Source organism: Mus musculus, chromosome 1 (assembly GCF_000001635.26).
Source record: "Mus musculus strain C57BL/6J chromosome 1, GRCm38.p6 C57BL/6J".
Lineage (NCBI taxonomy): Eukaryota > Metazoa > Chordata > Mammalia > Rodentia > Muridae > Mus > Mus musculus.
Window position 1 is genome coordinate 37166791 of NC_000067.6, and position 21044 is coordinate 37187834.

The following is a 21044-nucleotide window of genomic DNA, read 5'->3' on the forward strand; positions in this document are numbered from 1 at the left end:
ATCAAACAAAAGTCCGAGAGCCATTCTGAGACAACTGGCCTTCAGAATTTCTGTCAGTTAGTTTCAGCATCTGTCAAATGAGGCGAGTTTGCCTGGTTTTAACTCCACATATATATGTGTGTGTGTGTGTGTGTGTGTGTGTGTGTGTGTGTGTGTGTGTGTGTGTGTGTGTATATATATATATATATATATATATATATATATATATATATATATAAAATTCTTGTGAGATTGTTTTAATTCCATTTTTATCAATGCCAACTAATCTGACCTCATAGTCTACTAGTAGGGCCAAGATCCCAGTAAAAAAAACTTTGGTGGAAACAAAGCTCAAGGAAGCAAAGGCCAGGTTACAGTCCTTTTAAGAACCTACAGTGAACGAAATATCCATCATCCACGCAAGTCATTTCAACCTCTTCATACATATGCATAGTCTCATTTCAAATTCTCTTAGCAAAGGGCAATGACTTGGAACAATGGCTAGAAGTTAGAGAAGAAGACGCTTTCAACTCCTAAGACCCCCCCTCCCAGAGTTTACTGATGTGTAGCAGTAACAACAGTCCTTCCCATGGGATCTATGAAGAATGGCCACGTGTGTTCCGAAGGCCGTGGTCACTCTGCTTGGCCCACGATCGAGTTGGAGACCCAAGGCTTTTCCATGCTCTGTGCTGAAGCCAGTTACCACTCTCTATAGCTATCCCTTTGGCTCTTGAACTTGGGACAGCATCATGGTTTTCCTGAAGGTAACATAAGGAGATGGGCTATAACACTGTGTACAGGGAGCCTGGGCTTGTTTTCACCCCCAGGCTTCCATCCCTGGCTGGCTGCAGAGGAGATGTAAGACCTTAACCATTATGCTTCCCAGTCTGGTAAGCATCCTGCAGATTCTGTGCTCCAGTGTCTAATGATTCCCCCTGCGATCCATAATCCACCAGCTTTCTGACATCCCCAGAGGTAGATGCTTGGCTCACTGACCACGAAAGGAAAGAAGAAACCTTAAGACTAAAATTCCTGAAACCTCACTTTACCAGAACCACTATGTTATCAGGATCACACATTTTAAACTCTATACTCCCCCAAGGTTGAGCTGTGAGGGGCCTCAGAAAATTTTCTCTGACTTTCCGTAGGCTCCATGGGAGCCCGGTCTAGGAAAGCTCAAATGTACTGTTTTCAGCATCTCCCTAAGAAACGCAGGCTTTTCCCACAGCAAAGCCTCCAGAATCCACAACTAGAAAGATCCAAGGCACTCTTTATCCCCGTGGCCTTGACCACCTTGGATGATCTGGAGGCATGAAATCTCTTTCCAGTTGTGGGAACCTGTCATCGGCAGCCCTGACAAAGCCTTGGGGATTTGCCCACACAGCTGGCTGCATGTGTGTGCTTCTCATGGGCATGGCAAATGAGGAATCCGGAGTCCGTGGACTTTACATGAATGATGGATTTGGATTTGGTGTGCTGCTTTATGAAAGGCTTTGCAGACAGGGGAGAGGTGTGAGTGAGGTTGGGTAAGGTGCAACTGAGAGAGCGTGTGACTCTGAGGACCTTGTGCTAGGCTGTGACTTGGGCACTATGCATAAGAGGAATGCTGGGTAGGGAGACCTGGAAGAAAAACCTCTTTGAACTGTATAAAGTGAAGTCAGTATAGCTGAACCAGTTGTCATTCATGCATTATAGCCCATTTTGTCTGTGGTTTTTAGATTCCCTCTTGTAGAGAGTAAGAGAGATCACTTAGCCCTGCTAGTGAGCCTTTCTCGTGCCACAGTGAAAACATCAGCCTGTTTTGCTGACATCTGGATCTGGTGGGAAGCCCATCTTCTAGCACTATGAGTATTCTCTGATAGTGTAAGGCCTCCTCATGTGAAGATGGGGGAGTCACAAGTCATGGCTATGCATTGACAACATTGTCATCGGAGAAAGAGCAACAGGTGCAAACCAGCCACCTTATCCCCAGACAGCAGTGCCTTAATGTGAGCTAAGTTCTGCAACATGGATAGGTGTGAAGGCCTCAGTGGGCCAAATTCTCAGACAGACTGGCAGGTGGAAAGGAGGGTGAGAGAGGAGAGGAGAGAGGAAACTCAGCCACCACCTCAATGCACCACAGCAGCTAGAGTTCTCAGCATAGGGCGCTGCCCAGGAACTCCAGTCACATCAGGGGACATCAAAGGAAGGAGGAAGTCGTATAAATGCATGCACACGCACACACACACACACACACACTCAAACACCCCACAAATAACAAAAAAATTCTCTGACTGGTTGGTAACTTGTTCCAGCATGAGCTCTCACCTCCAGTGATCCCCAAGGTGGCAGAAGCCACACCCACGTTGTTCCTTTACTGTCTAAAGGCGTCCCTCCTCACTGGAGGGTTCTCACTGGATAGATCCCAGCATTCTCTGGCTTCCAAGGTGCTCTTTGTGCCTAGGCACAGATGCTGCCCAAGCACCAAAAGCAGGTTTGGGGGTGGTTGTTGCCCACTGGAGGGGGAGAACTGAGTATGGAGAACTTAACTGACACAGCCCAGATAGGATGCAATCCCATTTAGCCAGTCCACAGAGAGAAGCATTAATAAATGGGCTATAGCGGCAGGAAGGTAGTCAAGAGTCAGTCACCAGGAACCACTGGGACACACAGCAGCAGCAGCAAGGGGTGGTGGAAGATGGAAACCAAGAGCAAGGAAGGGCAAAAACCCAATGCTCTGATTTTTCCCTCTGTCCTCAGCCAGTGCCTTCTGTGGTCAGCTGTTCCAGAACCTGTGAGGAAAACAGGGTCTAGTCCATGGTGGGGAGCAGTGTCTGGCTGTACAGAGCAGGCCCCTCAGAGAAGAAAAACAGAGAATGGATTTGGGGCTGAGTGAGTAGAGGCAGTACCCAGAGGTGTCGATGTGTTGAGGACTTTTCCTAAAGACTCAGAGTTTATTTGTACACCATAATGTTGTGTGAGAAACGTGTATTAGACAGGAAACTGGTGTTGGTGGCCACGTGCCAGGCAGTGAGATCGAAGGGGCACCAGTAACACCCACATGACAGATCCCCGGGCGTCAGTGACTTTCAGTATTGAATATCTCAGACATTTTGTTTGTTTGTTTGTTTTTTTCTTTTCATGATAGCCTTTGATGTTGCTAAGAGCACTGGGCTGGGAGCTCTGGGCTGGGAGCATTGGGCTTGGAGGCCTTGCCTTCAGTGATTAAGTTAAGTCTCCTTCCGACCCCAGAGCTTCCCCTGGCATCTGGGAAGGGTTGAGGGGCCATCTGCTTTAGCTTCCATCCCTGCAACATCTCCCTAAGCATCATAATAGCGATTCACAAAGTGAAGACCTTGCATGTCTTTAGGGTTGGAAGAAGGCCCTAGAAACCTGCAAGAGGGGAGATGAGGGCAGCTCACACTAGCTCTGTCCTATTCACCAAGCCCCCGAATGGAGTTGAATTATTATTCACAAAGACAGTTTGCAAATCTTCCGTTTTCATAATTGGGCACCCTAGAGAGAAGGGTGAAAGCACACTGGCCCTCCATGCATTATCCTAATTACAGCAGTCACAGACCTCCTTGACCAAAGGACAAAGCAGGCACTGCTAAGCAAACTGGGCAGCCACTGGAGTGATTTCAGGGTCCTGGAGGTAGAGTTTAGTGATTCCAAAGAACAAGAACAGTTAGTGAGTGTTCTTACTCTAACTACTGAAATGGAGACTAGTAGTAGTTAAGTTGTAGGCACGTGGCTACGACCGGTATGGGATCCACATGCTGTTACTGAAGGGAAAGTTAAAAGCATTAAATCTTCTGTAACTTTACTGTTTCTAGCAGCCTAATCCCAAGAACATGGACAGGAAAGAGGCAATGACATGGTAGGAGGGTGGCATCTTTTGGGACCTCAGCATACATCACCTTGTGGTTGGATCTAAAGAAAATATCAACGTATTCTCTGGATTTCGTAATCAAGGCTGTAACATGTGCCCAGTGGTCGCTGGTTTGCCACCCTTCTGGGGGGCCTATGCTTAGGGCTCTGTCTCATCGTATGGATTTCTTTTAGAAGCTAGCATTTGTATTCTGAACATGCACCCGGACAAGGTCAGGCAAGAATGAGATCGGCTAGGTGTTCTTCAGTGTGGACCATGCAGCATCTCTAAAGAGGCAGCAGCTTCTAGAACGAAGTCATGAGCATTCTGGCTGAAGGGACAGCTTGTCTAACAGCCCTGACGATCTGTCCTTCCATTCTGGGAGGCTCGTGTTCTGTTTGCTTGGCACAAAGCGTCTTCGGCACAGGCTCTTTCGTGGGCTTCGCCTTGACGACTCAGCTTTATCTGTAAGTTTAGTCTTACAGATCTCCTGGGGTACAGAGGTACCACTAAGGAAGCCCCACGAGTGACTGCCCTTCCATAAAAGTACACGCTGTGGAGTAGACAGGAAGAATTCTTGACAATGGCAAGAGCAGTTGGAAACTTAAGCAGGAAATGGGAGTCACTAGTATTCCTGTGTTAGTCGCGTCCCAGAATGAGTAGAAGAGAATGATCCTTTGAACAGGGTAGGTAGAAAGCATGTGGGTTTCCTAGCAAGACTGAGAGATGCTGCTCATCCACACAGCTAAGTTGGCAGCATTTGGAAACCTATTGTCGGTCTCCTGGCGCTGACTCATCCCCCTGAGACCATTTTCAGATTCCAGACGGCCATTCTGAACCTCCTACAAGGGCTGGATGTTTGTTGCTGTTTTTGTTGTTTTATGAATACAACTCCAGGAGTTAAGTAGCATCCACCATCGATGCTACCAATTCATCCAAGGCATCCAGTGATGCTGGGCCATTCTCCTTGATAGAGTGATTGAATCCGAGAACGTACAGCTTCCAAAGAAGCTCGCTTGTAAGTCTCTGCATGGTTATTAAGATCCCATTTAGCTTAGTGAGATAGTCCTATTGATCAGCTATATAGTAAATGTACTATTTTAGGAAGTATCAAATTATTATAGTATCAAATCAATATCTTTCATTTCACTCAGATAACAGCTCATCATCCGCTTCTCCTGCTTGCATTTTGTGATTTTTTTTTTTTTATTTCCTGGGCTGAAGCCTGTGTTTCTGGACGCATCAGACTTTTCTTGACTTCCTGACTCCACATGGTGGTCATCTTTGTGCCAGGGCTTTGTTTTTTGCTTGCAAGTCCAGCGTCTAAAAGCTGTCTTTAAAACACTGTGTTAGTGGGGTACGCGTCCAAAGTTTCATTGCAATTCTTTTAAACCCACAAAGTAGCACCTGCATTGTTATAATTATATTGTCCAGTGCCATGATAAGCCATAGGTTAGGAGCACGTGGGCACCTTTGAAAGTCTTATAGTCAGAAAACTAAAAATTGCTAATAGGATCAAGAGAAAATGATTTCTTTAACCTTTGTGTCTTTCTATGTAAGGTTGTGCTACAAGTTTGTCTGTATTTAAATTATTACTTTTGTATGCATTAGATTTGTGTGCACAATTTTACGTGTGTATGTATGCATAGATGTATGTATTTTCAGGATTCCTGTGTCCTTACCCTCCACCCCCTAAGACTTCCTGCTGGTCTGACCATACACATCTGTCCCCTGGAGATTTCTCCTGATCTCTTGGAGTGAATCTGCATCCTAGATTCTTTGTGTTGTTCTTTCTTGCTTCATGCCCTCATTTTGCTGGAATACATTTCCAAGTAGCTTCCTAAGGCAAGATGTACTGGAGGGGAACATTTCTACTTAAGGAGGTGATTTTCTGTTCAATCTGCCCTTTGATTTGGTCAGTAGTTTGCTGGGACTTAGAATTCCAACTTGGAATTTTCTTCCAGAACTTTGAAAGCCTGGTCCATTCTAGTAGGCTGATTTCCCAGGCAGGCGGAGTGAGGACTAAGGATAACCCAGGCATAACCCACGTGTTTCGTTTCTGTGCGGCCCGGGCCACTGTGTTTCTAAATAAACCCTGTGTTTTCACACTTATCCATCAGAGATGCTAACTGTGGATTGAATTCTCTGTTGAAGGCACAGTCTCCTTATAGTTCTAGTTCTAGGTTGACAGCAGTTTGGGCCACAATTCTTTTTTTTTTTCTTTTTTTTTTTTCTTTTGGTTTTTCAAGACAGGATTTCTCTGTATAGCCCTGGCTGTCCTGAAACTCACTTTGTAGACCAGGCTGGCCTCGAACTCAGAAATCCACCTGCCTCTGCCTCCCAAGTGCTGGGATTAAAGGCATGTGCCACCACCGCCCAGCTGGGCCACAATTCTTAAGTAGTCTGCTGTCTGGCTGTGAAGCCATCTAGAATCTTAACAAGTCTAGTTGTAGGTATAATCTTTAAAAAGAAGGTTCCCTTTTCTTCAACTAGGTAACCCAATTTTCTTTCACTCTAAACCATAGATAGATAGATAGATAGATAGATAGATAGATAGATGCCAAAGTGAACCCTTATGCAAAGGGTGACCTCCAGAGGGTACAGGGACTCCACAAAAAGACTTGAGTGTCAACTAACCTGGATGTTTAGGGTCTCCCAGAGATGGACTCAACAATCAAAGAACATACATGGGCTGGGCATAGGCCCCCTGCACATATGTAGTAGATGTGCAGCTTGGTCCTCATGTGGGTCCCTCAGCAAACTGGAGTGGGGCTTGTTCCTGACTCTTGCTTGCTGTGGATCCTGTTTGCCTAACTGGGCTGCCTGGGCTGGCCTCAGGAGGAGGACATGTACCTAGTCCTGCAGTGACTTGATGTGCCAGAGCGGGTTGGTACTCAGGGGAGCCTCCTCCCTTATCAGAGAAGAAAGAGAAGGGGAAGAGGAGGGGAGGTGTGGGGCCTGGAATAGAGGAGGGGACTGGGATGGAGATGTAAAGTAAATGAATGAATGCGTGCATGCATGAATGAATGAATGAATGAATGAATAGGAAAAGAGAATAAAGTTATATGAAAATGCTGGAGGAAGAGGAAGAGGAGGAGGAGACTTAGAACAGAGGCGCCCCAAAGGAGCAGAAGTGACCACAGGCTGACTCCATTCATGATTTTACTGTCTGTGTTACATTTGGCTCATCAGTTTTTACTGTTGGTCCTTTTCAGCAGCAGAAATTGCAAGGGTATCCAACGAAGAAAATCAAATCAAGAAAACTAGACCCTCTCAAAGGCCAGAAGGTCATTGCCAGATGTGAGGAAAATGGCTTCTATTTTCCAGGTACGTCCATCCTTCAGATTTGTTTACTAATGAACATGGTGCCAAGGAGCAGAGGGCTGGCTCAGCCTACACTTTGCTGAGGAGCAGAGGGCCGGTCCAGCCTGAGCTTTCCCCAGAACACTGATGCTTCATGAGTCACACTAAGATAGTCTGCTTCTCAAATAAAACAATGCTTCTTTTTCCTCCCCGTACATGAGGCAAAAGAGTACTAGAAAATGACATTTCTTTTCATCTCTCATTTGCATAGTGAATAATTTATTTTATAACCTACTGTGTTATGTATATGTATAATATTCTGAGCATGCCTGTCTACATTTATTTGTTTTATTTGTGGGGGAAGGGTGGGCACATAAGCCTCAGTGTGTAGGGAGTGTGTGTGTGTGGGTGTGGGTGTGCGTATGTGTGTGGGGTCTGTCAGAGGACAACTTGGAAAAATCATAGTGATTTCTGCCCAGCATCATAGGTACAAATTACAATGGAAAAAAGAATCAGAGGAATTGGGGTACCACTTTAAACATACTTCTGGCCAGCTAACCTCGAGCTTTCCTTTATCTGAACTCCCTCTTTCCTGTATTAGCTGTTTGACTGTGGCCACTCAACTGCCCCATCTTTACAAACCCCTGGTAAGATCATGGTGCCGATGGCATGTGATCACATGCTAGCCTCTGTTAATTACACGTGCTTACCTTAAACATACAGGCTCCTGTGCTCAGTCCTCAGCGCAGCAATACACATACATAAAAAAGATTATAAAATCGGCCAGACATGGTGGCTTATGCTGTTAATCCCAATGTTTAGGGGGAAAGAGGCAGACAGAGCTCTGTAAACACGAGGCTATCCTGGTCTAGTTAGAGTTCTAGGCCAGCCGGAACTACAAATGAGGCTCCATTTCTAAATAAATAAAATTATAAGATTAAAAAAGTAAATGCAATGTTCTCTTTGAGTATAACCAAAAAACAAACTACTTGCTGGTCTCTTCCCTCTTTCCTTCCTTCCTTCCTTCCTTCCTTCCTTCCTTCCTTCCTTCCTTCCTTCCTTCCTTCCTCCCTTCCTCCCTTCCTTCCTTCCTCCCTTCCTTTCTTTTTCCTTTTTTAGAAAAGCCATGGCATGTGTCCAGTTACCTTTTCATTTATCTAATCTTAAATGAAAAGCTGACTGAGCTGGGCACTGAGATTTCCTCTTTACTTTAGCGGTGTAACTCCCTGCGCTCAGTCTCTAAGGCATAGGACTAGAATAAATAGATGAGGAGATTTGGTTATGGGAGGTGCCCAGGAGGAAGATGTTTGCAGAACAGCCAGCAGGATGGATACTGCTGGTACTGAGTGAGCAAGCACTCCTCCCGCACCTCTGAAACCAGAAAACTCTATTTCTCTCCTTTGCGTTCAGCCCCAGCAGGTATCAAACTATATCTGACTCTTCTCTTCCTCCTGCAGGGATCACAAGGCTGTGCTCATTTAAACAGACATATGCTACGAGACCCAGCACAGAGCACAGCGGGAGCAAACCCACCACTGTCCTCACAGGGTTTTGTTTCTTCTGACTCTTCCAGGGGTTGTGAAGAAATGTGTGAGTTCCTCCCACGCCTTGGTCGACTTCAGGTACGGAGACACCAAAGTCGTGCCCATCTCCTTCATCATGCCTGTTGGGGGCGCCATGCCCTGTCCACAACTTCAGGTACCAGCTCTCTGCTCCCTTCTGAGACTTTATACCAGCATTTCTCAACCTGGTTCACAACCCCTTTCTTGGGGAGGGGTGGGGAGCACAAATGACTCTTTCATAGAGATTGCCTAAGACCATCAGAAAACACAGATGTTTCCATTATGATTCATAACAGAAGCAAAATCAGAGTTTTGAAGCAGCAACAAAATAACTTTATGGTTGGGGGTCACCACAACATGAGGAACTGTATTGAAGGGCTGCAGCATTAGGAAGGTTGAAAACCACTGCTTTATACTGTCCACAGGTTTTAGATTACAGAGGATGCTAAGTTCCCTCTTGGCTCCAGCAGGGAGCTTGTGTTTGGGCAGGAAGAGCAGCAGGTAGTTTCCCCATCACCTGGTAATTTCTCTGCTGGTGACTGATGTGCCAACTCCATCATACGTAGCTGGCCGTTGTGTACAGTGGCCTATATACTATCTCAAGACACTTGTCTCAAGGTAGAAATAACCTGTGTGGCTCCCAGACTCCTGAAGCTTTCAGCTTGGAAGATTGCATCCATTATGATAGAACCAGTGATTTTCATGACCTTGTAGCTGGCCACTGCTGGCCTGTTACGTCATAATGCAGTGATCCCCCACCCCCCACCAGTGTGCCTTCCACAAATGAGACATACCAATGTGTTGTCATCTGATTACAGATGCATAAGCACTACACCATGCCTGGTCCTTCCTCCTGCCACCATCTTGACACCCAGGTGGGATGGCAGGGCACAGAAGGAAAGCCCTTCGAAGACTCATGTTGCTGTTTTCTTGCATGGCACAAGCCAAGGAGGGGTCAAATGGGCTAGCCTTGGCCTGTTCCTACTTCCTGGCTCAGACCCACAACATGCCTCCAGCACCCTTCCCCTGATCACTGAGAGCCTCTTTGCAAAAACCATCTGTACCTGTGTGTGACTGTCTTAGTTAGGGTTTTACTGCTGTGAACAGATCCCATGACCAAGACAAGTCTTATAAAGGACAACATTTCATTGGGGCTGGCTTACAGATTCAGAGGTTCAGTCCATTATCATCAAGGTGGGAGCAGGGCAGCATCTAGGCAGGCATGGTGCAGGAGGAGCTGAGAGTTCTGCATCTTCTGAAGGCTGATAGCAGAAGACTGGATTCCAGGCAGCTAGGATGAGAATCTTAAAGCCCACACCCACAGTGACACACTTCCTCCAACAAGGCCACACTTCTAATAGTGCCACTCCCTAGGCTGAGTATATACAAACCATCACAGTGATCTTCCCCATGGCTTCCATGTCTGTACTTGGAACACCACTCCTTTCTTTGTCCAGGGGACAACCCTTCTGACACTGAGGACACGGTCCCCATCTCTTTATATCAAACACCCTAGGTCCTCCTTCATCCCAGTCTTTGATTCTACCAATCTCTGGGAGTTCCTGAATCCTTACCATCTTGATGACTATCCCCGGACCCCTGCCCGTTGCCAAACGCCTACCAAAACTTGGGTTTTCCAAAGTGTTCCCCAAAACTGTAGGTGCGGCCAAATAAGCTTAGAGAATTCTGGATCCCTTTCTTATTTGATTTTAAAAAAAAAAAAAGTTCTATATGACTTTCTCACCCATACCTGCCAGTCATCTAGAGTTGTCTTGAAAGAAACTTAAATTATGTATGAGCTCTGTGAACAAAAGATTTGCTGCGAAGTGCGCTTTCTCCTACAGGTTGGGGATTACGTGTTTGCCAAAATCATGACAAGCAAAGGATTTGACTTCTACGTCCCCGCCATTGTTATAGCACTTCCAAATCACAACGTGGCTTCAGAGAAGTTCTACACAGTTTTGAAGTGTAACAACCGCAGAGTAAGCAGCCACCCAAAAAAGAAAGCCGGCCATAGGGAGCACGGCTGTCTCCTCCCCTACTCGAGAATGCCTTGGGGTTTGGGCTCTGCTCATGCTGAGAGCACATCTTCTCCTTGTTTCTATGTGGGAGAGTTACTTGGCTTTCCTTGTCAAACTGCAGTAGATGGCTGGACAGGCTCACTCTGGGCTCTCTCTCTCTCTCTCTCTCTCTTTCTCTCTCTCTCTCTCTATCTCTGTTCTTGCCCCCTTTCTCATCCCCCCCCCTTTCTGTATGTGTTATATGCACCTGTCTGGATGCATGTCCAGATGTGTAGAAGCCAGAGGCTGCCACTGCTGTCTGCCTCTCTACCACTTTCCACTTTATTTACTGAGACAGGTCTCCTGCTTGAATCTGGAGTTCACTCAGCTCATCTAGCTAGCCAGAGATTCTAGCGCTGCCTTAAAAAATGCCTATGCAGCCTTTACATGGGTCCTAGGGATCCAAACTCCACTCACACTAGCACAGCAATCTCGTATCCACTGAGTCATCTCCCCACTCTTTCTGGGTATCATCTTGTGCTCCTCTGCAAGCACTGTAGATATAGACACTCCTTGGGCCCTTCTCAGCCCTGTCCTCCTCTGCCACCTCATGGTCTGTCTGTTGGATGAGCATCCCATGTGTAGTGCTGCTTAAGTATATCTACATGGGAGCAAGCAAGCCAGGAACAGGTAAAATGGTGTCCCAAAGCATGCCTCAGGGAACAGGGAGATATGCACAGGATGGCCTGAGGTCCTTAAAGAAAGGTCTCAGATTCCAGGGAGTGACTTTGTTGTTAACCCCAGGGCAAAAGGGCCCTGGGGACCAGAATGCTACAGTCAGGGGAAAGGACATTGGAAAGCACACACATAAAGGTTCTGGAAACCTCACGTGGGAAAGCAAGACTTTCAGAAAAGAGATGGCTGAGGTTGGAGCAAAGGTAAAAGTGTGTGTGTGTGTGTGTGTATGTGTGTGTGTGTGTGTGTGTGTGTGTGTGCGCGCGCACATATGTAGTGTGCATGTGTGTATGTAGTGTGTGGTGTGTGCATGTAGTATGTGCTTGTATGTGTGTGTGTATGGTACATGTAGTATGTCTGTGTGTGTGTTGTGTGCATGTAGTATGTCTATGTGTGTGTGGTGTGTGCATGTAGTATGTCTATGTGTGTGTGGTGTGTGCATGTAGTATACTTATGTGTGTGTGTGGTGTGTGCATGTTGTGTGTGTATATGTGTGTATGGTGTGTGCATGTAGTATATGCTTATGTGTGTGTGGTGTGTGCATGTATGTAGTATGTCTATGTGTATGTGGTGTGTGCATGTTGTGTGTGCATGTTGTGTGTGCATGTTGTGTGTGCATGTTGTGTGTGTATGTGTGTCTATGTATATAACCAAGATAGACTTAGCAATTGACCAGGAATTTAGAGGAATGACAGAGAGGAAAAACTGGCTTTAATTCAACAACAACAACAACAACAAATTTATAATGCAAACTCTGAGCTTAACCTGCTCTTTGAGTGGCACTCTCAGCAGGGTAGTGACTGGTAGCTGTGAAGATGGCTTGAGCTGGAATAAAGCTATTCACGAAGTGCAGACTTCCTGGGTTCGATGACACGACCTCTTTCTGTGCTATTGCAGGAATTTTGCCCTCGGAGTGCTCTCATTAAGATCAGCCAAAACAAGTATGCCCTGTCTTGCTCAATGATACACTCATCCCTGGTTGAGAAGAACGGAGCAGGGTAAGTACACCCAACCCACACCTCTCAGGTATCCACAAGTATCTCTTTATTTGTTTACAAGCAATTTATTGCTTATACTGGAATAAACAATATCCTATCGCTGAGACCCATGCTGTCTGAGACTAGGTGAGAGGAGTGGAGATGGAAGAGCCAGTTCTGTGATGATCAATGTCCTCCAGCTGAGCTGTTCTTTCTCACTCTGTCTAGCTCCCATCTCAGAGCCAATGTCATTTTCACTGGTCCTTCATACAAACATCTAACCCTGCCATGAAAAGAAAGAGCTTGCTGCTCCCAATTCTGGACTCTCTGTTCATCATCCTCCCCACGAGTCATGGAATTGTCTAGAATCTGCTAGCCATTTCCCATGCCCAAGGTGCCTCTAGGTTATGACGATCCAAGCCTGGAGTTGTCCTTCAGCTCTGTTGCACCCCAGTGCTTTCTGTAGAAGCTCTGAGCTACTCCAGCCCAGGCCTGCCCCAAACCCATCAAACCCAGGCATCTTCCCTGGGGGCTCAACCAATTAATCTTCTTTGAATGCAAATTGTTCTTGCACCATCTCCCTCATTTAAAAGTCCTCAAATCCCATGCCCATCTGTGCCCCCCTAATCCTATCTTAATCTTTCCACCTTTTTATTTTTAAATGCCTTGGTGTTTTGCATGCATGTGTCTTTGTGAGGGTGTTGGGTCCCCCTGACCTGAAGTTATGGACAGGTGTGAGCTACCGTGTGGATGCTGGGAATTGAACTTGTGTCCTCTGGGTGCTTTTAACCACTGATTCATTTCTCCAGCCACCCATCTTAGGCACGTATTAGTGTGGTGTAGCCTGTCTCCTGGGTCTCACTCATCCCTAGTCACTCCTAACGAGCCCTCCAGGGCATACTAACTCCTTCCCAACACCAGGTCTCTGTGCTTTGCATGAACTATGTGTTACTTTCCCAGAAGACGATTTCTTAGCCACCTGGGAAAGTCTAAGACTGAACTCAAACATTCTGACTATCACGAAATATCCTGGTACCTAGCTAGCTTCTGGCATATACTAGGGTGATCTACACTACTGCATCCTGGGTGGGTTTTCGTTATGGAAAATTTCCCTTGCTCTAGACCTGATCTCAGTTCACTTTCTGTCGATATAACAAAGTGCCTAAGGCTAGGAACTTTTCAAATTAAAAAAGGTGTTTGTAGTTCACTTTTGAAAGTGGAAAGTTGGGTCAGGTGACTATCCACTTGGCCTCTGGTCAGGGCCTTCTTGGACATGTCTGAACATGGTGGCTACCATGGTAAGATGAAGACACTAGAGACTATGGAGGAGGTCAGTTTGTTCTTATCTATCAATTGCTCATTCCAAGAGACCACAATGATCTCTTAAAGGAGCTAAGTCCTCAATGACCTAATTGTCTCCTACTGTCTCACCTTTAAAGGACCCATCGCCTCTCCCAGGGACACACTGAAGGCCAACCCTGCAGCAAGTGACCCTTTGGAGACAAACATTTTCTAAACTCTAGTCCATGATAAAGCAATATGAATACTAGTCTAGGTATTGACTATTTTCACTGAGTTCAACATTATCATCAATCACATTTTAATTAAAACCCATTTCTTCCCATATGAAGAAGAATCTTTGCTTCCCATGTTCCCTGGGCCTTATTTAAATTTCTTGGCTGCTAATTATCTGCTCTCACCTCTAGAGCTTTACACAGGAGATAGAGTCATTGACTCTTCACTTTCTCTTTCTTTCTGTTCTTGATACATTCTAGGAGCAACAGGCAGGAGCCATCTTCAACGTGCTAACTCCAGAGCTTAATCAGCGTCTGCTTCTATAGCCAGGGCTGAACACCACAATCCAGTGTGGCCATTCTCTAGCCTCGATCCTCCTTTATGTCCTCTGCTGGTACCTAAGTCTCACTTAACGTACTCGCCATCTCCTTTTGCATGTCTGTAGTGAGTCCTCCGGCTGTTATACCAAGCATGAGAATTTTGACTCTCATGTTCATGTTTACATGTCTGTCCTGAGCTATCGTTCTCGCCGGCAAGAACACACTGGGACAACTGGATTCTTCTGTGGCAAGCTTTATTGCTTCTTAAGGAGGGAAGACCCAGACCCCGGAAAATGGTGCTGCTTATATAGCCCTCAGCGTGGTGTTTCAGCACCTGATGTGGTGTGTCAGCTCCTGATTTGTTGCTCACCCATCACCTCATTACTACGCCCCGAGATGGGCAGTGACTAGGCGTGAGTTCACTCTCGCACTTGCGCACAAGGCTTGCTTACTAGTTAGGCACAGTGGAAGCCAGTGCCATCTTATAATGGCGATTGCTCGCGGCATGGCTCTCCACACATGTCATTAAAGAAATGCACCACAGGTCATGACTCGCACAGGACAGTATTTCAGGGATTGATTCTTCAGTGAATACCAAGCCAGGGCCCCCTCACTTTCACATCCCTGGGTAGATCAGCGAGTGGCGACTGACAGGTAGATTCCTTTCCGGTCCTCAGTGGAGGGTTTTACACAGGAAAAGATGGGAAGGAAACTATTCAGACGAACTCTGTGATCAAAACTGACCAGTCAGAGGTCACGCAGTTTTCCATTCCCACCCCCTACTTGACAGCTAAGTGACTCTCCGAGACCTTTGATAAGATGGTCTTGCAAAATACGCCATCCCATTAGCAAAAGTCTAGCTCTCAAAGGACAGCACTGGCCTCCATTCCTTTGCCTCAGGAAACGTGTGGGGGCAGGGGGAGGCAGCTGCTTCTCGCCTCTTGTGTCACCCACTGAGCAGCTCTGCTGAGGGGACAAGACTTCTCTGCCTTCCCTCTTCCTCCGTGTTCTATAGAGTCATACCTACCCTTTCTGAGTGAGAATACTCTCTAATCGGTCTAGAACACTTCTTTTCAAGAAGACATGTGTTGTTTCTCTGGAGATGTCAGAAACTCTAAGAAGCAGGCAGAACAGGAAGAATTCTCCCACCCTACCCCTTTGGCATCCTTTCTCCTCACCCAGGCAGAGATGTCCCTGGCCTTCTCTCTTGGGGTCCTATTCCTTCCTATCAGAGCACTGTGGCCTCGGATTGCTGCAGGGGAAGGCACCTGGTGGGTTTGATGCTCTGGCTTCTGGTTTTCTCCCTGTGGGGAAATCACCTTAACCAGGTGTCACGATGCTATCTCCAGACTAGGGCATCTGACAGGCCTGAGCAGAATTTAGACACCTGGTGCCCTGTAGCTGGCTGCAAATCCTTCCAGGGAGTCTGCCCTGACTACTTGACAGAGCAAGGCCCGGGCAAGTCAGATCCCTAGAAAAATGTGCTCTTGAGAAGTTTTTTGATTTCATAGTCATAGTAGCACTAGTTAACAATAGTGACAATATTCCAAATGTGGTTTCAGGAAAGCCAAGTAGGACTAATCATTTTCTCTAGGCTCCAGAAAAAAAAAATCCATCTGATTGATTGGCACTGTGAGATCTTGGGGACCCTGTTGTGTGTGAGACTGCCAGAAGGAAGAATTTCCCAGGACTTGGTGATATAGCTCGTTTGAGTCTGTGGTCAGCTCACTATTCCCTGTAGCACAAACATTAGCTTCCTGTGGTCTCTCTTTTGAGCAGCTCTGTGTCTTCCATGGATTTGGGGATATGTTTCTGTGGGAGGGGTGATTCCCCAGTGACCCAGTCTCCTTCCTGAACAGTGCCAAACAGCCTGATACTGCCTGCTCAACAGCCTTGGAATTAACTCATTGACTGAAACATGCGTGCTCCGTGTGGTGTCTGGCCTTGTGTGGACAGGTCGCTTTCCTTGCTCTGACCTGGATTTTCCTGGGAGGGAGCTGGGCATTAGAAATCAGCACGTCTGTGCATTTCATCAGCTCCCTTCATCCCTGCAGTCAGATGAGAGCCCGTTTTCTATCCCAGAGCCAAGCCTTGAAAAATAAGCAATTCAGCAAAAAATCTGCCTGGCGATTCCCTACGTTGTCCATAAGGACAGAGGCTACAAGGACTGTCACGCTGTCCTCAAAGTCACAGAGACTCTCAGACCGATGCTATCAATCTCTTGATTTTCTGCCTCTTCAGCTGTGGATTCAGAGCCTTTCAGTTCCCCATAAGACATCAGTGTGGCATCCATGCCAGAGCAAAGGAGACACTGAGGCAGTATAGAAAAAAAGGCCTCTGGAAGCCAGCAGGAGAACCAGTACATTGACAAAGCTCCATCCACTGACTAGGTGGATTTTGATCCTAAGAACAATGTAGCATGGTTTCTCAGCACTTTCTCCCTGGAAGTGAGACCAGAACCTTCTAAAGAGCCAATTAAGACACAGTACCTGGCTCCTCACTCCAACCCACTCTGTACACGTTTTGATCCTGTTTATTATATTATAGATTAGATGTCCCTAATCCAAATATCCAAAATCTGACATGCTCAGAGATGGGAAAAAAAAATTTTTTTTGAACAAACCTGATGCTACAATCAGAGAATGTCACACCTGACTTGGGAGTTAGGCTACAGTCACAGCTCGGAGACATCTAAGATACAGTAAACCTCAGCTTGCACAAGGTGCATACGGGTGGGAAAAGCGACTGAATCTCACACTTAGACTTGAGTTCCATCTGCAAGGTATCCCTCACATATATGCAAATAGCCCAAAATCTGGAACACTTCTGGAGCCAAAGATTTCAGATAAGAGACACTTAATCCTGTATTCAATCAAATTATAACCTACAACAATTAAACATCACCTAATCTAATGCTGCTGTAGTGTGAGCTTGAAAAATAAAGCCATTGAGTGGGTCGTGTCCAGTCACAGGTATGGCCTATGCCCACGGGGTCAGGGCAGCCCTTCCTAGCTCCAGAGTGGTTGTGGCCAAGAGGCAGAGTAAGGGGAAAAGAGCAGGAGTGAGAGCTTGCACACCAGCCCTGTGTGAGGATGCTTCCTTGTAGCCCCCGGGCAAGCCAATCTCCCGCCAGATGATCTTCTGGCCTCCTTGGGTAGTGAACACACGTGCTTCACTTAAATAATTCAGGCAAAAATACTCATAAAATAAAAACAAATCTTTAAGAGGAAACAGCTTTCTTCTTCTGATCAAACCTTCCTTTTGTTCTACACAATAATTTGTCTTGTTCTGTTCTTGTTTCAAAAGGAATGCCCAGTCATATTACTTATAAATTAAAAGCAACCAGCAAACCCTTTTAAATCCACAGTCTAACATGTCAAAAATAATCATTGTATTTGGTTTGCATTCTTATAGACTATTTTTTATCAGCGGTGTCCGTTCATATTTTTCTTCAAAGCCAAAAGCTTTATTGATTTTCCTTATCATGTATAACAGCTGCAAAACATCTTTTTAAATGTGGGGAACATAGGGTTGGAGAGATGGCTCAGTGGTTAAGCACACTAGCTGTTCTTTCAGAGGACCCAGGCTCCATTCTCAGCATCCACATGGTGGCTCACACTGTCCATATCTCTAGCCTCAGGGGATCCTACCCCTTCTGCTGGCCTCTGCAGTCACCAGGCACACATGTGGTGCACAGACATACATCCAGGCAAAGCACGCATACATATAAAAATAGATAGATAGATAGATAGATACATACATAGATAGATAGATAGATAGATAGATAGATAGATAGATGTGATTTTTTTTAAATATAAGAAGTGGAGAACATATCAATTCTACTGGAACCTATTTCTCAGAGGCAACTGTTTCTAATTTGCTTTCAGGTGCCTAGTGTGCTTTGCTTATTCACAACCCAAATAGCCAATGTGAAAATAAATGTATTCTCTTTTGTAACATCTTCCCAGTTACTAATGTATCCTTACTATAACAGTAATACCTGCTCTTTATTGCCTGCCTAAAATTCCATTAGAGGGTGGCCTTTAACTCATTCATGTGACTAGTCCCTGCAAAAGTGATTATATATTTTATTTTCTTGGCCCCTCTGACCCTCCTTCCTTGGTCCCTGAAGGCAGGTAGACAGGTCCCTGCTTACTCTCTGAGTATTTGTAGAATGAAGAAAACTCCTCATTGTTCTTACTCCTAAGGAGCTGTGTGTTACAAAGTCTATAATCAATGCTGACTGAGGGCCAGTGGAGAAAAGCAAAACACAAGCAACTTAGCTCTGAGGGGGGCTTAGCTCCTAGTCAGGGGCTTTGGAAGCCATGGGGGATCAGAGTTCAGATTTCACAGAGCAGGTGTCCCCAGCACAACCCCCAGGCATGGCCTCCAAGTGTCTGGAGGCACCTGTTCTACCAGAGATTTGATGTCAACAGGAGCTCAGACCTCACAAGACAGTTTGTGTGTGGGGTCCAGGAAAGTTTTTTTTTTAATTCTGCTCTTCCTTAGGCCAGCTTTTTTTTTTTTTTCCTCTCTTTCTCTCTCTTGGGAATTCCCTTCTGAGCTTTGTGGCAGTCTTTGAAAATAATCACATCCGATAAAACCTTAATCCCTTGCAGAGTCATTTGAGTGATGGGATTTTTCTATTTGATAATAACTAGAAGGCTTCTCCCAGCTCGTCTTTTTTTCTCTGACGTCTTCTAAAAGGATTGGAAGCAGTGATGCTCCAAAGTTAATTAGGGCAAAGACAAAACAAAACTGGTTCTGAGCGGAGGCAAGGGTGGTCAGGTGCCATTTAATCCCAGGTATTTGGTGCTCTGAACACAGCCTGACACAGCCTTAACACGGGTCCCTAGGAAAAAAAAAATTGCCAAACCAGTGGGCCATGGTGAGTGGACTAGAATGTAGTCATAGCATTGCCAAGATGCCCTCTCTGAAGAAAAGCCAACACTCCTTGGTAAATAAGCTTTGTCCAGTGCATTCCCTAAATAAGTCTTATTTATGACATCATAGGCAGGGTTTGGTTTTTGTTTTGTTTTGTTGTAGTTTTGGGGTTTTTTTAATTGAATGTAATTAAAAGTCACGTCGCTGTTGGCATTTCTGACCATGCACCTTGAACCACCGAATTTGAGAAACTCAGGGCTATGGAAACTGTCTATATTTTAAAGCTCTAATTCAGGGGCGGGGGGGGGGGTTGGGGCAGAAGCAATGATAGAGCCAGGCTGGCTCGATGCTGGTGGACAGTGGTTGGCACCTGAGCTTGAGTTAGCCGTTTCTTGATTGAGTAGGGACTGGCCCACATGGCTAGGTTTTCCCTTCTGTGTGACGCTACTACGCACAGACATGCATTGAATGAAGTACGCCTAAAGTGTCCAACACCTAAGGCTGTGGACAAAGCATATGAGGAGAGTTGGAGATTTCTGCACACCTCCCGTTGCAGTCAAGCCCCGGCTGGCATGGACGTGCCTGAACCTCTCCTCTGTCTCTCTTTCTCTAGGGAGGAAGTAGATGGAAGTAATTCTTCCAACATCTGGACTGTGACTGAAGAAGCCACTGGGAATTTGAAACAGCCGAGACAAGAGAACCTCAGAAAAAAGAGAAAGAAACGCACCAAGAGGCTCCCTCTCCAAGAGCTGATGTGTTCAGATTTTGATGGTTCCTCCCGCAGCACCAGGTCCCCTGAACCTATCCCCGGCCCCTTCCCTGAGCCCAGGGTGGGGGATTGGGAGGCACCCTGAACCTATATGATGACACTTTGAAGCCTAGCGTATGTGAGACTGTCCCCCAGTTTCCAAGCCAGTGTAGGTCCCAGCACAAGAAATCGTCCCCACCCCAGTCATGCTGACATCCATTTTCCCAGAGAAGGTTTTCCACACGTGGCCTCGGACGCCGCCAACTCCGCCCTCGCCACACTGCCACCAGGAGCAGCCCTGCCCTGACAGAGTCCAGCCACCCACAGCGAAAGGGGCTGAGGACCCACCGCTGAGGGACCCTAAAGAACCCCAGTGGCAGCTAACTTTAAGCAAGCCACTGTCCCCCAGGGCTGCTCAGACCCCAGCCTCTGGACCCTGTGGAGCAAGCCTCTCTTCTGAGGTAAGGCTTGCCTTGTTTCTACCCAGTACCTTCCCTGTGGATGAGAGCCAGCTCCCCCGTCCCCCAGCCTGGCGCTCCTACTGTCTGAGTTTAGGGATCTTTCTGAGCATTCTTTGCCCCCGCCTCCCCTCTCACCACAAAACTGTTGTCAGTCTTTGGATACACACTTAGCAGCCCTAGCCTGGCAGGCGGCTGTCAGAAACAGAAAGCCCAGGGCTCTTTGAGGACTCCACGCAGTTAGGCTCCACACCTGCGGGGTTGCTTTAAATTGGTTCTTCCTTGTGGATTAAGGATTTTTGCCACACAGTGTAGAGGCTGAGATTACTACTTGGTCCGTGGCTTGTCTGAGAGCTGTAAGGCCGAGTGTTCTCTATGTTACTATTTCCTGAACATTTTTAGTGAGCCCTTCCTAATTGATTTTGTCTGTAGTCTGTTGTAGGTACCTCTGAGTGCAGAACCCGAATAAACTCTCTTACATTGGAAACATTATTCTGATTGCTCATTTGTTACCTCCCCTCTCCCCTCTCCCCTCTCCCCTCTCTCCCACCCCTCCGTCCTTCCGATCCACCTGCCTCTGCCTCCCAATCTGTGGGATTAAAAGCAGGCGCCACAGAGGCCCAACTTGCTAATGTCTTCTTCAAACACAATTTACTATCAGTGTGTCAAAGTAGCAGTTCTGCTCACTAATTTCAAAGCTGAAATAGCTCTCT

At 46.4% G+C, this 21044-nt stretch overlaps 1 protein-coding gene across 6 annotated transcripts in view; it reads left to right on the forward strand.

The window, feature by feature from the left end:
* Window positions 1-20818, forward strand: part of Vwa3b (von Willebrand factor A domain containing 3B) — a 158451-nt gene extending 137633 nt beyond the window's left edge. For 4 of the 6 annotated variants that reach the window (XR_001778869.2, XR_001778870.1, XR_001778879.1 and 1 more), the window contains 7 exons: window positions 7045-7156; window positions 8706-8830; window positions 10539-10676; window positions 12327-12427; window positions 19739-19915; window positions 20107-20334; window positions 20764-20818. Coding sequence is in view for 1 of the 6 variants with exons in the window: in NM_001370828.1 (NP_001357757.1) it covers window positions 7045-7156; window positions 8706-8830; window positions 10539-10676; window positions 12327-12427; window positions 19739-19915; window positions 20102-20180 (732 nt within the window). In the remaining 5 variants the exon portion in view is untranslated. Of the gene's footprint in view, window positions 1-7044; window positions 7157-8705; window positions 8831-10538; window positions 10677-12326; window positions 12428-19738; window positions 19916-20101 lie in introns of all 6 variants that reach the window. The other 2 variants (XR_001778872.2, NM_001370828.1) reach the window with 2 other exon arrangements.
* The last annotated feature ends 226 nt before the right edge of the window (window positions 20819-21044 follow it).